The following is a 19,307-nucleotide window of genomic DNA, read 5'->3' as shown; positions in this document are numbered from 1 at the left end:
AATAATACTATAAATTTTTAAGATTCATAATTTTTGAAACATCTTAATTGTAACTAATAGTTTAGTATCATCACCTGAAGATAATGTTGCTGTTTAAAAAGTTTGAGACATGACAATATTTTTTTTATTCATTTTATAAACAATACTTTTAGGTACGAACACTTCCGTAACTAATTCGATCCAATTTACTTCGAATTCTACTTAATTATGAAATTATTTATATGCATACAACAGCAATTACTATAATCGAAAAGATAAAAAAACATTTCAGTTTGGAATCATTTTTAATCCAATTTTTTTTGCAAATTTGCAATTTAAATGAATTTATTTATCATTTTTTATTTAATATTTGAGTGCCTAAGCATGTACTTACCAGAATTTTATTATCAAACATTGTACCACCTTTTTTGTCTTTGTCTAATAACTAACTATAACACGCACAAAGTGCGGCCCCCTACAAATATATCTTTTATATACCTGGCAGGTATACTGACCGTAACCTTGCACCTCTCCCACCTGCTGACTTGATCCATCTATCCCATATTCTTCTACGGATGTCATACTTAAGGAATAAAAATTGAACTCATTAAATTTATTGACTCATTTGTTTGTCGTAAAAGAACAGATATTAGGGGACAAAAATTAAGCTCGCTTTGCTTTGCAAATAAATTTCTTCTGATTTTCTCAATATTTATGTATTAAATCTGTAATTTTAAGGATTTTTTATAATGAAAAGTAATTAAGGACGTGGTTTGACTATTTATCAAATTTGTAGTATTACGAAAGACCTTCTTAATTTCCAAGTTTTCTGGTTTTTAGTGTACTTATAACTATAGATTTGTATAGGGTGTTCTGTAATTCGTTTTTTAATTGACATACTGCTTTGCCCATTGTATGTTGCATCACAAAAATAACAGAAAATATTTATTATTGATTAAAAAATTGCTTAGATCATATTAGTAATCTTCATACTCTCTTTGTCGACTTAATAAATTTGGTGAAAATTTGTTATTGATCGTTTTATATTGATAAACTTAAAAATTTTTACGTAATTATGCCAAATACTTTAGGAAGTTTAAAATTGTCTAACTAGAAATAATTTAATCATCAGTAAAGACACTAAACACAAAACCCTGTTCCTGAAACCTCCTCAGTAGTCTCGACATTTATTTTTATTGTTTAGTAAACAATAGCATGTTATTTGCGGCCTTCCTAATCTGTAAACGTATTACAATAACAACAATTAGATACAATAGCTAAAATTTGCTTTATTTTGAATGTAAGTTATGAAAACTCACGTTCTTTAATTCTTATTGTAATTATTAGGAAAGGAAGATGCCATTATACATATATGCATATAATAGCTTATGTGTTTTCTTTAAACTGTTGTTAAATTACATTAACTTTTAAACAATGGCAAATCATCGTGCGTGATTTGACAAAAATTGAAATGAGGATTTTGAGGATATCGATTTTGTATCTACCCATTTATTTATTTTTGTAATTAATACATTATGATTGTCTACTACATTCCTATAAGTAATAATTATTTTACTTTTTGTAAATTTTCGTCTAGTTCAAGCAAAATAAGAAATTCCTAACTATTTTTTGTTTAACTTAAGAAATATTTAACCGTGAATATATTGTCTATCAAGTAAACAGGTATGTGAATAATGGTAATTAATATAAACAACATTAATTGTTGTTCTATTGATCGGTAACGGTAAATCTGAAAAAGAGCAAAGGGATGAAAAAATAGTACACAATTATTGTTATGCTTTTTAGTAAATTAAAAATCATTTTTGTGGTTTTATTGTAAAGGTCGACTTTTGTTTATAAATGCAGGTAACTTTTTTCTTAAATTATACATGATGTTAAGAATTAAAAAGTTAATCATAATGCTGTACTTATTGATGAGTCCTTAAATTTACGAAGAGTGTTTGCAGAAAGTATGCTGCTAGTAGCCAGTTGGTGAAACAATTTTATAATACACTTCCTTAATTGTTGTTATTAAAGGTATCTAAATTTACACTTCTTTTTGAAAAAACATTTTTTTATGTTCTTCTAATCTGTGTTTCAAATGCCTTCCAGTTGGTCCTATATAAATGACATGTCGATTTCTACAATTTATCTACAACATATCTTTTTCTATAAACTCAATTTCATTTGAAAATGGCATAGAAGTCCAAACTATATTTTCACGTTTGTGAAGCTTGCAAAATGTTTTATATCAAGCTATAAAAAAGATATTATTTGTGGAATTACGTATGGCGTAGCACTTCAAACTGATTTGTACAATATTGTAGAACTTTTTGTATTCGCAGTAGTTTATTTACTCGTATAAATTATAACTTTTTGTTTGCATTCCTTCGCTTAACTTAATTAGAGGCCAGATTTAACTGATAGAGAAACTGAATAAGCTTTTGTGGTTTACGTGCAGCTATATGGATATTATACCGACTTGCATTTATAAAAAGCGAACACAACATTATTATTGTATTTTAGGGCGTTTCTATTTCCTATTGTTATAAAAAAAGTAAATCAGTGTACTAATTATTTAGCAACTTAGTCATAAAATAAAAAAGTATTTTTTAGGTATTTATTTTAAAAGTTTACGTAAGCTGCCGAAGGCAGTCGAGGAGTTCAATTTTTTATAATTTTACTGTTATAAGAAGAGAGGGGAAGTCCATAGATCTTATGTAAAATAAAAACTATTAAATAATTAATTAAACTTCTTCTTCTGTCTTCATTTGATCCATTTCATCCTTCTCACTTCAACCACTATCCACCCATTCCCAGGATTCCTAAAAGAAGGCTAAAGAGGACCTTCCTTTTCTACCCTCCAGCGTAGTCCTGAGGGAATGCCCACCCATCAGCATTAGTAGCTGGTGGAAGGGCACGCCCGAAAGTCTTTTTAAGAGAAATTAAAAGCAGGTCATAGGAGTAGGATTTTAGAAATGAAAAGGAAAGAGAGGAATTAAAATTAAATTAGGAATAGTTAAATGAGTGGGGAAGAATGGGAAAGTGTGTAGGTGAAATGTTAAGGGTTAGGTTTAACGAAATGATGATCCGAGAAATATTGAAAAGCTAAGATACGTAGAGTGCATATAAAGGCCTGTATTTTGGAACATTGGCAAAGGGATTGTAGTTCAGGGTACTTTTTTAAAAGAAAAAAAAGAGATAAATATAATAGCAAGGCTTAGCATTGGAAATGAATGTGGAGAATGCAAGTTTTGGCTAGCGGACGATGAAAACTGGCATGGAATATGTGAAATAGGAAAGAAAATGTTGCTGCATGTATTGGGAAAATGTAATGAAAGTAGGGATTGAGATGAGTGTAGTGAAATGATAAGAGAGAGTGGAAATTGGCTGACCCCCTTAAAAAAGATATGTAAAAAACAAAGGGAAGTGTTTTAGGAGAGGGGATAGGTAATGAAATTTTGAAAAACTTATGTCTGTCTGTCCTGTAGAAAGAGGGGTAAGTTATAAACATTATGTATAATAATGCTGAAGTCTTCTTAAATTAACAATTTCAAGTAATTTACATCATTGTTTAGTTTTCTTGTTTTAGTACTGTTTATATCAGCTTTCCTATATTGACATACAGCTTTATCGCATGATCGTATTATTTTCGGAAACTTCCCGTTGGTTCCATCTTCGTCCAAGATTTACGATCCTATTATAAGTATTCAATTTGAAAGAAGTTTTTTGACCTTGAATAATGATGTCTTAATCTTGAATAATTATATAGTGGAAAAAATCCACAATTTTCTTATTTTTTCTTATAAGAAGGAAGGGGGCGGGGGCTAATTCTTGATCGCTCCCTTAGGGGCTATAAGAATAAGGGAATTTTGTTTCTTACAAAATAGTACATTTCATTTTCCATTTTTATTTAAATTCATACACCTTTAACAAATAAATGTATGATATTATGTACAGATTTTTATTGGAGGTCAATTGAATTAATCTCCTTGAAAGAAATGCAGTTTTTGATGCGTGAAAAAAAAACATTGCAAAATAGGGACATATATACATGCATTGTTATAAAGATGCACTGGTAGATTATGAAAACTAAGTTACGATTACCTATTTCGAATTCATAACGGAAATTCTATTCATTATATGGTTGTTTATTTTTATCTGCAGTATAAATTCATAAAAATGTAACATTATGTTCGTGGCTCCAATAAAAAATATGTCGTTAGTTAGTAAATGGCTTATTTTGGGATTAGTTTGAATATATTTTGCTTAATTATTTATCTAATTAAATATTGAAACATAATCTGTAATATAATCTATGGGACTAGAAGTTTAAGTGCCATTAAAAGGTACCAACTGTTGTAAATTTATTAATTAGGCGGTTTGTAATTGGAATTATTATTTGGTAAAGTAAAATAATAATTGTGTTGAAGTAAATCCTTGCAACCCTTTTTACAGTGATACTCCATCCATTAGTTTATTTCCACACTTTATTTACTACGTGGTACTTTTAATGAATTGAGAATAAATATATAATAAATTAATGGTTATCATTGTTTCAGTTGTGATAGCAGCAAGGTCCAGTACAACGAAAAGCTTTTGGAAGTTGCTACACCAGGCACTTTGTGATACACAGGTGACAATATCCAATTTTGCCTTGTTCGACAAAGTAAGTTAAGATTTTTTAATGCATTCTAGAAACAAACTTAAAAATAATTAGGTGAAGGTATCTACAATCTAATAGACTTAAAGGAATACTGCTTTTATTGTTAATTGGTATTACTGAGTATAAAATCGAGTAATACAAAATGGCAGCAAAGGTTCAAACTGTCATTAATCAAACATTATTTTGTTCGACACAGTTATCAGATATCTTTTGGATCATGTGTTGGTTAAAACACGTTTTAGAGTGTGTATTTACTTCGTCATTCAATAAAAGATCAAAGTTGGGAATCATTTTTGGTAACAAAAGAATTTTTCACAGTTTTTTTGTGCAACACTACAAAGTTCGATTTTATAAGGAGTTTTTGGCATGTGGTCATTTTTAGATGATCATTATACTATTTACTCATTCTGCTCAATTACCAAAACGATAAAAATACTTTTAAAAATTACCGGAAATATCAGAAAAATCGCAAACTCAGGTTAGTGTTGGAGCCATTTTATGGCACGTTTAATTTTGTTCAGAAAATGTACATTTTTAAGAAACAGAAATCTAAAGAAATATTTACAACCATTGAAATCCAAAACATTGATTGAAAAAAAAGCAACACAATTAATTAGGTACATTTTATGGCGTTCTTAATTTTGTTAGCAACCCTTAAGTATAACAAGATGGCCGCAAAGGTACAAGCAAAAGTTTCAAAAGAAACTTCGAGTGACAGATTATATTATCAATAAATTAATAGACTTGAAAACAATTTCAAACATATATGCAAAAACATATGTTAGTGTAAAATATGTAAAAAGGCAGAGTTTGTTATAACACGTGCGAGCAAAATAAACAAACAAATAAACGATGCGTGGAGCATATGTGCCATGTAGTACTAATTAAGTACGTATGTGGTCAGGATGTTAATGATACGTTGAGAATTGGCTGTTATAATGGAGGTACCTACCAATCTTCCAAATGCGAATTGTCAACAAGATTATTCTACATAAATAAGTGTGGCTTAATGTACGAACACATCCTGTATTGTCTTTTGTTCTAAGTTCACTTACGGAATACAGATACTTTTAAGTATGTATGTGCCTACATGTAAAATAGTTACAGTCAGATGGATTTCCTAGATCCTTGACACGCTACTTTTTGTGTTTTGTTATTATTAACTTCCCATTAGGAAGTTATTGTAATTGGGTCGAAAAGTGAAATCGGAATTTTCATTATATTTCCACGTTTTAACATATTAGTAGCATGCTAGCCAATTTTTTTGATGATGTGTGTATGTACGTACGTACGTTCGTATGTCAGCATTTTTTTCGTTTTCGATATCTCAAGAACGGATTGAGATATCGCCCTCAACCAAAATTTTTTCGAAAGATATTATCATAATGAAGATCTGAAAGAAATTTGAACGAAATCGGTCAAGCCGTTTTTTTTTTATAAAAAAAAAAACGAATTAATTACAAACAATTTAATTAAAATACGTTCTAATCTAATCACAACAATGAAGTTACGGAATCAATAATAACGAAATATCATTATTCAAGACAGGGAATAACATATTATAATAACATATTATAATAAAAATTTGTTTATAACAAAATGAATTGTTATAAACAATCGATAAACAATAAAAAATAGTATTTACCAATTGACTGATGCAAGTACTCTATCAATTCGGTTTTCTCAGACGAAATACTGTTTCTTATGGGTTTATAAAATGACGAACTCTCAAACATTGTTTGTTATTTATTATTGTGCCGCGTTTTTTTCAAACTTTAGAAACGAATGTACTTTACAATAACTGTATTATCTAATGGGAAGTTAGTCGTATTAGCACCGACCAAAGCGTGCTCAGACCAATTTTTAATTATGGCATTGCACTTATGTAAGACGTTATTATTGTCGTGTCGTACTGAAGGCACTTTGGGTACCATAGGTACCTACCTGGGCAATGGGCACCTACCAATACAAAACACTAATTTAATGGTTTAGCCAATGTGAAATTAACGTAGACAATTACGAAAAATTTAAAGGTTGTTGACAATGTGTCAACCTTGGGGAATTCCTTGTTGAACGCCTTTATTCAACATTTATATCATTTGCCATTACATGCTATGACCAGTGGCAAACACGAGATAAATTCAAAATTTCCATTTAATTCATTAAAAAAATTATTGCACGTTTAGTTGATGATAGTACAGAAGTATTTTGATTTTTATTTATTTTATGAAAAACAAAAAATGTGGCAGTACGGTCAATAAATTATAATGTACACTTTTGTAACTTAGGTTGTAGGTGGTATTCAGACAATAAATTTTTTTTTAGATACATTTTATTAAATTTCATTATATAAACAGCCTAGGCATATTTAGTATTGTATTCGCTTTAATTTTTTTCTTGCTGTCACAATAAAACTGTATTATTTACATTTTTATGGCCTAGGTGCCTTATGAATATAAATACATCTTATGATTAATTACACAGCACAAAGTGCAATTAAATTAGATATTGTTATACCTCGGAAATGTATTAAATTGTAGATATATATTTTAAACTTCTTAATGTGTAATATAAAACCCAGCACGTAACATTCTCTCTTTCTTGTTTTTCGTTTTTATATTTAGTCTTTGGCACACCCACTAATGAATAATCAATCACCTTGTAAATTATTGTATGTAAAACACTATAGTATTTTCCTAATGTCTTGTGTTTTTGAGATGTAAATCATTGCTTTTGGAAGCATTTTAATTATATTTATTCTGCTCATTGAAAATACTACATATAGAATAGCTAAAACAATAATTATGCTCTCAAAATGATGATTTTAGTTTCAGTTACTTGTTGTTTGCCACTTTTATGTTAACAAAACACTTGATTACAGTTTTGGTACCATAAAAGGCACCGGTAGAGTAGGATTGCTATATTATCAATAAAATGATACAAAACGTAGTAGAGGAGTTTAGAAGTAATTGATTATTGATAGTTCATTCATATATTAGTAGTTTTAGTTTAATTGTATGTTGATTAAAACATTACTTTTATCATATCGTTCCTTTTTGTTAAAACCAAAGCACTTGAGAGTATAAAGGTTTTTTTAACGTCATTATTGTATCAGTTCACAAACTGACCATAATGGTTTAGACTTATCAAAGTAGATTTATTTTATTTTACCCTTAGCCCTTAGTGTTTTGATTTTGTGAAGTTTGTTAAGTTTCTATCAGATTTTTGAACGTATCTTAAATTGTTCTCTGTGGTTTCAACTACTTGTCAAGTTCTGTGGTAAACGTCAGTTAATGTTTGAATTTTTAAAAACCAGATAATTTTGGTTCAAGGAAATTTATTATAAAACCTATTATTATTATGCATTTAGATACCAAAAATAACGCAGTTTTAAATTGTGGTTCACATAATAATCGGTATTGATCTTTGAAACTTGCAACGTCTCAAAATGTTTGGAAAGGCTTATCAATGTTTACTGTTTTTGATAGTGGTTTGTGCTTTTGGTTTTGAAGAATTCTTTTATGTTTTTGCTCAAATATCTCAGGAAATGCTAGAACAAGGAAGAAATCAATATCAGGTACTACCAGTATTCAAATTAGTATTATTGATGTTAATGTTATTATAACCTTTAAATTTTGCTGAGAACGAGAGCAGTATGTTATGGTGTGAATTTGTAGATGTTAAGGGAAAGAGGTAGTCTCCCTCAGTATGGACCTTGTTGGAAGGCAGCTATTGAACATGTTGAGGATGGATGTCGGGCATTAACTGAAGAAGTACAGAGTGATATGGCCTTACATTTAACTAATTGTTTCCTAGAGATGTCTGGGCATGAGACATACAACTGTGAACTAAACAAAAAACCAAACCTAAAAGCTATATGTATCAATAGCATGTCAGACAGGGCCTTTAATGTTTACACAGAATTCTACACACACACCCAGAATATTTGCTGGTTTCTACGTGGTCAGGTGTGGCATGAAACAATAGCTGAAAACACTTTGAAAGTTGGCAAACAGCTTCTGTCTTCAGCTAAAAACCAAGAGAAACTTTTAAAGGGTCAGCAAGAGAGCTTAGAGTTACAAGAGAGGCTTCTTAATTATGGAAAGTCATTGGAGAAAGTTATGGAGGAGTTTTACACTTCAACAAGGGATCATCAAGAAATATTGAAACTAATGACAAATAGTTTAAATAATTTGCAGTCTTGGTTGATAGGTGAAGTTTCCTGGCTAGATACAATAGTCTTTTATTTGTTTGCTATCATTTTGATTTTATTTTTCACTGCCAGTCCTCGAACTTTCGGTGCTAGATTCCCCATTTTCTTCTTATTGTTTTTAAATGTGTGCTTAGAACGTTTGATAACATTGAAATTGTCTTCACTTATATCTGATAAGAATATTAATATAGTACACCAGGATATGAATTGGTACATTTGGACTTGTCGTTATATTTTCTCCATTGTGTCTTTTGTAATTGTAACTTACAAAGCTTTCACTTTTAAAGATTTAAATTATGAATGTTACGTTTTGTTGCAAGAAATTCGAAAACAACATTTAATTTTACTTGAAAACATAGATGATAGTACTAGGAATAAAAATAATGCTTTAAATGAATCTGTCTATTCAAATATAAGTGAAAATAGTTTGAGCTTTAGAAGAAATACTGTAATAAATGGTAAGATCGATTCACCAAAATCATTTGTAACAACCGATGAAATAGGGAAAGTACCAGATATAAAAAGATACAAGAGTCCAACAGTTTCTTCTGGCTTCTACAATAGGCCATTAAAGGAAACAATTAGTAATAACAGCAGCTTAAATAGCGAAAATACGATGAATAGTAGTAGAAGTAATAGTAATAGTTCTTTTTTAAGAGTCCAAGCAAGGTATAATTTGCGTACTAGGACAGAAACCCCTGAAAAGGCTGTACCATGAGTTCCAAAGATATATTGTATGTACTTATGATTAAGAAAATTGTAAAATAGATTTTGTTGTTCTTTGAAACTGTATATTAATGTTCTTCTACTTTGGCCCACATTTACGTCTTCAACTGTCGAGTTTTTCAAATAATATTTATTATATTTTTATATTTTGGAATGTATGTTTTACTTTTGTTTGTAAATTGCCTAAAAATAGTTACATGTAGAAGTAATACAGGTGAAAACACTTTTAGTTTAGTTCATTAATAAACAATTTTTGTACATACTATGCTAATTGTAAAACGGGTAAATAAATGGTAGTTTTAGTATACTCCAAAGTATATCTGAAGAGGATTTGATATTCGGATCTGATGTAGTTGTCTTTCTTAGGGGAGTCAGTGGTTGGGGGATTTATTATAAATCCTCTTCAGATAAATCCCTAGTCTTTTGATCATACTACATTGCTAGTCTTGCTTTTTATGCCCACAGGGTGTTTATGTACTATAGTAAACTTCCCTGTATAATTGTGTGATATTTATGTAAACTGTAATGTACTGCCTCATTTTTGTTTGTCAGTTTCTTAATTTGCAGCTATGGTACATATTGCTCATAATGTATTAAGACTTGCAACAAAAGCATTTTCTGATGTACCTACGCAATTTGTGGTTTACATTATTTTGTGGTTTACCTTATAGAATATGTCAACTGCCTTTTAAATTTAGCTTTCCTATATTTATTTAACTTTAATTTATTTTATTAAAGTCTGTATTTGTAGGTATTTTCTTTCCAAATCCCTTTTTCAGCTTTACTATATTGTTTTAAGTAGATAGAAAACTATTAATTCTTACAAATTATTTATTGAAAAACATCAAAGTTTCTACATACATGCTATATTAATAATTACAAAAAACAACAAATACTTCACAATAGATGTTAGATCTGTTATAAAAATTGATAAGGCACACATACAGATAATAATACTTTTAATACTCATTTTCTGTGTGTGTATACTACATAATTTGAGGAATATTTAATCTAAAAGCAGGGCATAGTTCTTTTAAAAAATTGGTAAATATTGCCTGAACAAGGAATGATGTACTAACAAGTGTACTGAAAATGAATTCAACCCCTAAGCTTTGCAAGTTGGGCCATCAATTCTTCATCAGAGATATCACGGCTCTTATCTTTAGATGTGCCCCCAATTCTATCAGAAGAAGGTTCTGGTGCTTGACGCATCTGTAAAGTAAAATTCATTGTTTCATAATACTATTGCAATTAATTATGATTAAATTTCTTACCTTTCCACTTATTTCTATACCAATTTCATCTAAAACACTGTTGATAATGTTTGCACTTTCTTTTTCATCATCTGAATCATCCAGTATATCATCTAAAGTATCATTAACTGAAAAAAATGTTACAATTAGTGCCTCCTAATAGTCTCACTGTATTGACATACTCATTTCTTCGGTCATATCCATTTTCATTGCTTCTCTAGAGAATGCATTCACGTTTGCTGCAATTTGCTCAGGTTTCATTATCTTGTTCATATCAGACATGGTTTTGCCAGCAACATTCATAGCCCCAGCCAATTTTAAATTAGCGCCCATTGCTTTATTTTGGTAGCCAACACTTTTAATTTTTCCTGATGCTGCATAAGATCTTGTTTTTTGCTTACGTAATTGAACTAACTGTAGTGCTAATGACTTGCAGGCATCGTTGTTGCCCTCTTTTGCTGCCTTCTTTATCTCTTGTTCCTACATATTACAAATAATTACTACAGGAGCCCTAAAATGCAATGAAGCTTTTAAGATGTTATACCAATTTTTTCTCTTCAAATTCCAATTTTCTTCGATCCCTTTCCATATCCCTTTCAACTTTTCTTAATTCCCTATCTATTTTGCGTTGTTCTTCTAAAATTAATTAAGGAATTGTTTTTAAATTTTGAAATGTTTTAACCTCAAATTATTGTTCTTACCTTTGGGATCAGGTTTTGAATCAAACCAACTAAACATTTTTGTAGTAATTTAATTAAATATACTAAATTTTGTTTAAAAATTGATGTTTTTGTTTTATTAAACTATACAAATATTGCAAAAGTAAAATTATCTATGATTCATAACGGGTCATAACTATGTAAAGCCCCGAACGTTCCGAAATGTCCCGAAACGAATTTAGATATTTGCAACTGTTTCACAGCAGATGGCGCTAAAAGGTTCAAAGATGGCCGAAAATTTTATTTTGTTTCAGTTGCTTGTACCTAGAGGTCACCAGCATAGTCTTTTTAGATTTTATTTGAATTTTTAAAATAGTGATTTTATTATACGTAGTGTTTATTTTAACAACAATAAAAATTTATTGTATGTTTTGCTCGATCATTAGAAGGATATATGGTCATTGAATTAATAAGTCTGAAAATATAAATTCAATTCATTTGCTAAATAATTAATTTTTATTAATTTTATTGCTAATAACTGCAATGTTTAAAGTAATAATAATTAACTGTCTGAGCTTAAACGTGAATAAGAAGCATTTCCAGTTTCAATAATTATCTAGATTAAGTTTAGGGGGAGTTCCTTTGTTTTCGAGACTTACTACTATTAAGGTTCCGTGCGGAAAAGATACTGAGGAACCCTTGGGAATCATCTTTTTCTTAATTTCATATATTCGTTTAAAAATGTACCAGGATTGACAAAGGACATTCTTAATCGTCTTGTATTTTTAATGGTTGACTCGACATCTTTCATATTTAAATATATGATAAAATTTCAATTCCGTCTTTAATATTTAATTCAAAAAACTTGCACTTATCCTTTTTTTTAAACTAAAGTAACTATTTTGGATTAAAAAACATTAGTTATTGATAATATGGAAACGGTTTTGTACCCTATGCGATAGTAAATTCAGTAGCAGATTGCCGGTGGTTGTTTTTTCGGAATTTTGGTGAAGTCGTAAAGTAAAGTTAAATCGGATAACAGCAAAACGACCACAATACAAATTGGATGTTTATCTGGTATTAAAAAGCGTCTAAAGGCTCATTAGAGAATACGTGAAGCGACTGGAGCCATGTAAATTCTCGAAAACAACCGCACAAATTACATTCGGTGCGCGGGGACTCCACAGGAGGCAAACACCACTTGGTGGACCCCCTGCCGTCAGCCGGGTTCTTGAAACACAACATCGAAGGCTTTATTATGTTTACTAGAAAAAAATAAGAGAAGGACGGGGCTTCATGAGCTGATTTATGAAAGGAGTTCGTGCACGACAGCCGTCCATTTTTCACAACTTCTGTTTCGACGTTCACAATAATTATGACAGTGAACGAACTAAGAATAATTTGATTTATCGTCATCGGGTGTTGATAAATAGACCGTTGTATTATTGGTATCTGGTGTAGGGTTAATTGTGTAAGTACCTTTAGTCATAATGCCCTTGAATTCGAAGGGAGGTGTGTGAAACGTAATGCTCAAAGCCTAATAAATTTCACGATTGCTGTTTATGTTTACATTATCTTACATGTATTAGAAAATTAATGCCGAAAAGTACTTATTTGACGTCGCACTCTAAAACTGGTGGTACCATGAGATTCTCCGTACTCTTTTACGTAACTATCACTTCTCAGAGCTTAGTAATTGCCTTTTATCTCCCAATAATTTTACGTGCGCTTTTTTATGTTTAATGTATTCTACATATTTTAGCAAAAATAATGCCGAAAAGTACTTATTTGACGTCGCACTCTAAAACTGTTGGTACCATGAGATTCTACGTACTTTTTTACGTAACTATCACTTCTCAGAACTTAGTAATTGCCTTCTATCTCCCAATAATTTCACGTGCGCTTTTTTATGTTTAATGTATTCTACATATTTTAGCAAAAATAATGCCGAAAAGTACTTATTTGACGTCGCACTCTAAAAGCGTTGGTACCATGAGATTCTACGTACCTTTTTACGGTACTGTTATTTCTCAAAGCTTAATAAATACCTTTGCTCTCTTAGTAATTTCACGAAAGCTTTTTATTTTATACTGCAAATGTTACAGCAAATTGTTGATGATAAGAGAAATGTTTGAAAAATTTACAGCCCTTTGATTTCTTTTAATGAAAACTCTCATATTTTACTTTCTAGCTTAGGCTTCGAATCTTTTAAACCCAATTCAAGATCGTGCGGTTTTAGATTATCGGCTTGTAGAGTTTTGAAAGTCAGTTGACTGTTTTTTATCAGTTAATTAATCTCGGAGGATACATATAATATAAAGCAGGCTCTGTTTCTTCAGGTAATCACGGTTGATTCGAGTATAATAGATCTATGACATAAAAGGTCGAAACGTTTTGGTTACAATTTAGTTTTGTTTGGACATTCTGCTGAATGATGACTTGTGGTATTTATTACGAATGATGACGCATCTGCCGCGGTATTACATACTAAAGATGGAGATACTGCGATTGAAATAGGATTTTTTTCTTGAGTATCATGCGGCGCTCATCTAGAATTATCTCATGTGTATTTGAAGCTGAAAGTTATTGTTGAAAATTCCAGGTACAGCTTTTATGTTGTCGTAAAATTAAATGGATTTTTTAGGCAACAAAGGGAGGGGGGCAGTATATACCGAAAAGTAATATCGGCGTTTAGGTGGTACCTACAGCTACGTCAAAAACAGATTCATTCTTAAACATCAGAATTTGCTGCTCCTTAAATTTTATGAACATCCATAAGTTTATTTTAAAGATTTCATGAATTATATTCACCGACTTCAAATCGAGAATCGCCCTGTGTAATTGTTAATTATTTCAATCAAACATAAAAAAATTTAAGTATTTGTCTTTCCCTGTCTCATTGAAGACCTTGCAAACCTGCAGTGAAGTTCCAAAATCACATAAAGTGAAATGACTGTAAAATATATGCATATGCTCTGCAATCTGTTAAGGGTCCTTTGGTTTTTTTGTTAAGTACCTTTACCTCAGGCATGAAGGTCTAGTCAGAAACATATAAGAGGCAGAAATGGGAGTTAGGAGGGGTAGAGGTAGACCTAGATTAGATTACTGTTCGCAAATAGTAAAGGATGTGGGTTGTTCTAGTATTGGGGAAATGCGAAAATAAGCTCAGGATAGGAGTAAGAGGTGCATGTCCAATCAGTCTTAGTACTGATGATAGTTGGACTTTTGCTATAAACTGGTCTTCAAAGGGATTTTTCCTATTTATTTTATTTGTGATTAAAAAAGGATAAAAAGCATCATAGGTAATATTATTTTGTTTCGTTTTGTTGCTGTGGCTACATTCATGGTATTTTAACTATAATCCCTATGAATTTTTTCTAAAGTATTAAAAATGGACGCCCTTCTTAGGCCATTAATTATACCATAATGGGTCTGTAAAACGGCACGCAGTAAAAATACAGAAATCGTTTTATTGTAAACCAATTATCCATTTTTACATATCGGCTTATTAACTTTGGACATAGTCATGATTCTTGTGAGCGATAACCAATTTCGTGCCTTTAGCGGTGAAGCTAATTTCGTTAAATTCAATCAGGTTTATAGGCGCTTGTCCTTTTGTAGGCAATTTGGTTTTCACTCCTTTTCGATGACGTAGTCTTTTGGAACGTTACGATGCATCGCATTATTATTGTAGATACCTATAGGTATACCTATGCAGAGGTCATTTTGGTACTATATGGGCGTTTGTGTGCCGTGACCTGTAATAAATTTTGTCAGTCACTCGTTAAAATTTTACTCGCTGCTGCCTGCCCAGAGGAAATTAATAATAAATGGACGTCGAAGACTGCACACTTTTGCCTGTGATTAATTCGAGTTTAAATGCCTCGGGGGGACATTTAAAACGCGCGCATTAATTAAGCTCGATGCTTTGTGATTAGCGAGGAGAAACATTGACGGGGAAAAGGAGGGAAGAGACAGGGAAAATTGACAACTTACGCTCTCATCAGACGCCTAGTTAAATACCAATTGATAGTCGACGTCTTCCTCAAAGGCGCTACCGAATTACACCCTCTAACGTTTCTAAATTGAAGGTTATGACAAATGAGTGCACGACTAGTTTTGAAAACTCATAAATATTCGCAATGATTTGTGTCAGAGTTGCGAAAATTTTGTAAATATGGACGATAACCTTAAACTTGTTAAACTTTCAAAACATAGCTATGAGTTTTGTTCTTCCCCCCTTCGGAATTCCTTTCGTATAGCTAACTCTGTGTGTGACGACACCACTACAACCCAGAGAAAACTTTAATCTTTTGGTGCATTTGAACTACTCAACGTATGCCCATATCTTTTAACATAACTTGGTTTCTCTGTAGCATATTTCTTTTTACTCTGCAATGTTCTTACGTTTCTTGGTCTTAAAATTAGATACGATCCAATCTTCAAAGTTGTGTAACCATTGAAAATTTAGAAGGCAATTTCTCTTGCTCATTTTTATGAGAGACAGCAGAAGAAACAGAAATGTAAAAAACATATAAAGGATGAACCGATGTCGAGCGAGCAAAAATGAAGCAAAAGCAAACATAATAGATGTAACGAGTAACAATTGTGGCAAATGCTAAGTTCAAATAAGAGCCAAGATGGCTGCGGCTGAGAAATGGTCACGATGTGGTGCCCTGACTGGTTGATAAGGCCATAGCCGCAGCCGGTGGTATTTCGTTCGTTCTTTGGAAGTAAGGGTATCGAGTGGTAAAATATAGGCTGCGCTCCGGGCTGAAGATGTTCTTAATTAGATTCGCCACGAACGCGAAAAGTTGCGGTGTAGCTGGTCTTTAATACCACGAGGTGCAGTCACGATGTGCAAGTCGTGTGAGAGATGATACTTGTGGAGCACGGTTGCAAAACAATGCTATATACAAACATGTACAGTTCGCATTTTGTTATTTCGTCTTGTAAAGAAAGGAAATATTTAGAGTTGCAAAAGATTGCTTGTCATCAATGTCTGAAACGTGTCCATACCAATTTGGAACTATTAAGTTTTTGAGCTATATCTTTTAAGTTCCAAGAATTGGTACCACTATCAGAACGGGATAGATTTTAAGTTCATACAAAGTCTTTAAGACTTTATTTCGTTCTAACCCATTCTATAATTTCTAACGATCTTATGAGATTATCTTCTTCTTTATTTCTGAATGGAAGTCAGAAGCAGCATGGTCAATAACATCATTTTGTATTTCGTTCTCTTCTTTCAATCCTCACAAATTTCGATTGGGCATGGCTCTGTTTTTATTAACTCAGACGTGATGCCAAAGTGAAGACTGTACTAATCTTACTACATAGACTAATGCAATGCTAGTTTATCGTGCTTCGTTAGTAGTTATTTAGACTCGATTTAGAGGTTTCAGTTAGTACATGAAACAAGGGTCGCCCCAACATTCTATCTTCTACTGCTCCTTTTTCTCAATTTAGACTTATTGCATAATAACTTCATCATTTATCGAGAACGAAAATTTGGTTCCAATGGAAATCTTTCACTATTGAAGCGTATAAAAATTTGTTGAGTGGTTACTACCACTTGTAATTTAAAAGGCTGTCGGTATGTTATTTATTATTAAGGTTCGTTCAAATTGATTACATAGTTGACGCAAATGTCATGGAAAATCGTGTTTGAAAAATTGGCGTTATCATAGTTTTTAATAATTTAAAAACCGCAAGTCATTTTCCTTTTCTAATTCACCAAATAGTTAAACACTTGTAGAAATAGAAAACAATTTTCATCACGATTTAGAGGTGCGCCTATTTGGAAAAGATTGTGCTTTAGATTTTTATTTACTAAACAATAACATGGTATATAAATTTATAGAACGTCTTATTGTTACTGAATCAATAGACCCACTATTACGTTCTTTTGTATTGTATGATCAAAACTATGAAAGTTTCTTGAATGCCTTTTTAGCTAACAAAGATTCTCTGCTAATTAAGTAAACAAATACTTATAAAACTTTACTAGACAATGTTTGTTCGGGGTTCGTTGAAAAAAATACTTTTCTTTTGTGTTTTTGTGCTCGCTGTTTGGTAGAAAGTTTATCTTTGATTAATTTGGGAAAACTGGATTTTCCCCTAATGAAGCACCTACGTAAAAGATCTTAACGGTATTTGGTGTTTTCTTTTTAGATAAGAATGTTCCCTGCAATTACCCTAGTTAGAAAGTTCTTCTTCTTGAGAGTTCTGATTCAGGAATCTCGTTAACTAAATGATTTTAAATTAATAATTACAATTTGGATGTGAAGCTGAATAATTTCCGTTTATTCTAGTAAAATTGGAAAACGTTAGGAGGTGTGAGAAATTTGATTAAGTTTCAAATTACCATTTCCAGTTTGGATCTAAAGAAACCACAATGGTGAATACTGTATTGAAGGATTTCGATGATTAGAGATAATCTTCTTTGCATAATAATCTTTAAATATTTAAAATTAACATCTTTAAGTTGCATTTAAAACATACGTAGCAACTTCATAAATTTAAAATAGATTTATAACATATGTTCATTGTCCAGTAAAAACGGGTATGAAGTCGTTGAATCGGGTGTAATGTGTTCCTAGAATGATGTTTGCCGAAATCTTTTAAGATTTCTTTTGGGTCACTTTCGACAATAGTCTCAGATTAGCACAAAAGCAGTCACAAGCCTCCATTAGACAGAGGTATAACTAACGCATTCAACCACGGCCATTGTTACCGATTTCTAAGGTTAACCGTAACAAAGGAACCGCTCGCAAACACACACATTCAAGTCACCAAACCGAAAACGATACATCTTATTCGATTGCACTTTGAATGTTTAAAGCCATTCAGGTTTACCGGGAAGAACCATTTAATGTGCTAAAGGGAACGACTACCAACTACCACTCGTCTATTTAATCGATAGATCTAAAAGTAAAAGGATAGTTATAGGCTGCGGTGATATATGTAACTGTAATTAGCACAAAACAATAACTGATGCACGTGATTTATCACGCCATTGCAAGGAAAAAGTAATGCCAATGCAACAATTATTCCTCTTGACGAATATTCACATTGAAATGTAAACGTAGCCATTATTTTTTAGACGAATCAGTTGGCAGCTTTGCTGACAGAACAACATGGTTGCCGCCATGTTTTCCATTAGACATTTGTGCCTCTTGTTCAGTTTCGTCTTTCTTGAGCGTTTAATTCTAAATTATACCAGTAAAACAACAGTGTAGCACGAATAATTGAGTTCAAATTTATGAAAATGTCCAATCTATTCAATTAACCTAACTTTTCTGTTTTCCATAACATAGTCTGTGTATACTGAGCGGATTTGTCTTTACCCTCGAAAGGTTTCAGTTGTCTGACATTCTTATTAACCCTTCAGGCTTGTGATTTAATGCGCTATCATTTAAATTTAGTCTAGCTGCAACATTTGCAGCGAGCAGGGTGTCACTTTAGTTAGAATGTGCTAAAATGAAGGGTACAACTTTAATAAAGTTAATTAAAAGAATTCGAAAATTGTAATCCAAATACTTAAGTACTGTTTTAAAATCCACGAAGGCGAGATCCATCCAGGTATATGTTAGTTTGATGGTTCTCTTCGAAAATGCATTCTCTACAGTCTACATTATGGATATTTTGTATTAAAAAGGGCAAAGGCACCACCTATTGGTCTTCGTCTTGAAGGCTGAAAAGAAGGTAGAACATAATAGCTATATCCATGTCTTATGCTATTAATGCGGTTAAGAGAGCAGATGTTGAGGTAGACTTTGCAAGGTGTACTTGTGGGCATTCTGAAGACC

At 31.6% G+C, this 19,307-nt stretch overlaps 3 protein-coding genes across 3 annotated transcripts in view; 2 read left to right on the top strand and 1 right to left on the bottom strand.

Annotated features, from left to right (window-relative positions):
- LOC108735960 (calcium-activated chloride channel regulator 4) overlaps window positions 1-19,307 on the top strand; it is a 177,922-nt gene that overhangs the window by 7,603 nt on the left and 151,012 nt on the right. The window contains exon 2 of the mRNA XM_025981303.1: window positions 4,542-4,648. Within this exon, the coding sequence (XP_025837088.1) occupies window positions 4,542-4,648 (107 nt within the window). The remainder of the gene's footprint in view (window positions 1-4,541; window positions 4,649-19,307) is intronic.
- LOC108735977 lies at window positions 7,856-10,334 on the top strand. Its single transcript, XM_018468223.2, has 2 exons — window positions 7,856-8,222; window positions 8,323-10,334. The coding sequence occupies exons 1-2, from the start codon at window positions 8,094-8,096 to the stop codon at window positions 9,574-9,576; spliced, it is 1,383 nt and encodes a 460-aa protein (XP_018323725.1). The 5' UTR covers window positions 7,856-8,093; the 3' UTR covers window positions 9,577-10,334.
- Window positions 10,527-11,710, bottom strand: LOC108735987 (charged multivesicular body protein 2b). Its single transcript, XM_018468236.2, has 5 exons — window positions 11,539-11,710; window positions 11,382-11,473; window positions 11,020-11,317; window positions 10,859-10,965; window positions 10,527-10,796 (listed from the first exon to the last, which is right to left on the bottom strand). Exons 1-5 carry the CDS (start codon window positions 11,573-11,575, stop codon window positions 10,683-10,685), a joined length of 648 nt encoding a protein of 215 aa, XP_018323738.1. The 5' UTR covers window positions 11,576-11,710; the 3' UTR covers window positions 10,527-10,682.

This window comes from Agrilus planipennis, unplaced genomic scaffold (assembly GCF_000699045.2).
Source record: "Agrilus planipennis isolate EAB-ADULT unplaced genomic scaffold, Apla_2.0 scaffold5, whole genome shotgun sequence".
NCBI classification, from domain to species: Eukaryota; Metazoa; Arthropoda; class Insecta; order Coleoptera; family Buprestidae; genus Agrilus; species Agrilus planipennis.
Note: the sequence above shows the minus strand (reverse complement) of the source record. Positions and strands in the feature narration are given on the sequence as shown.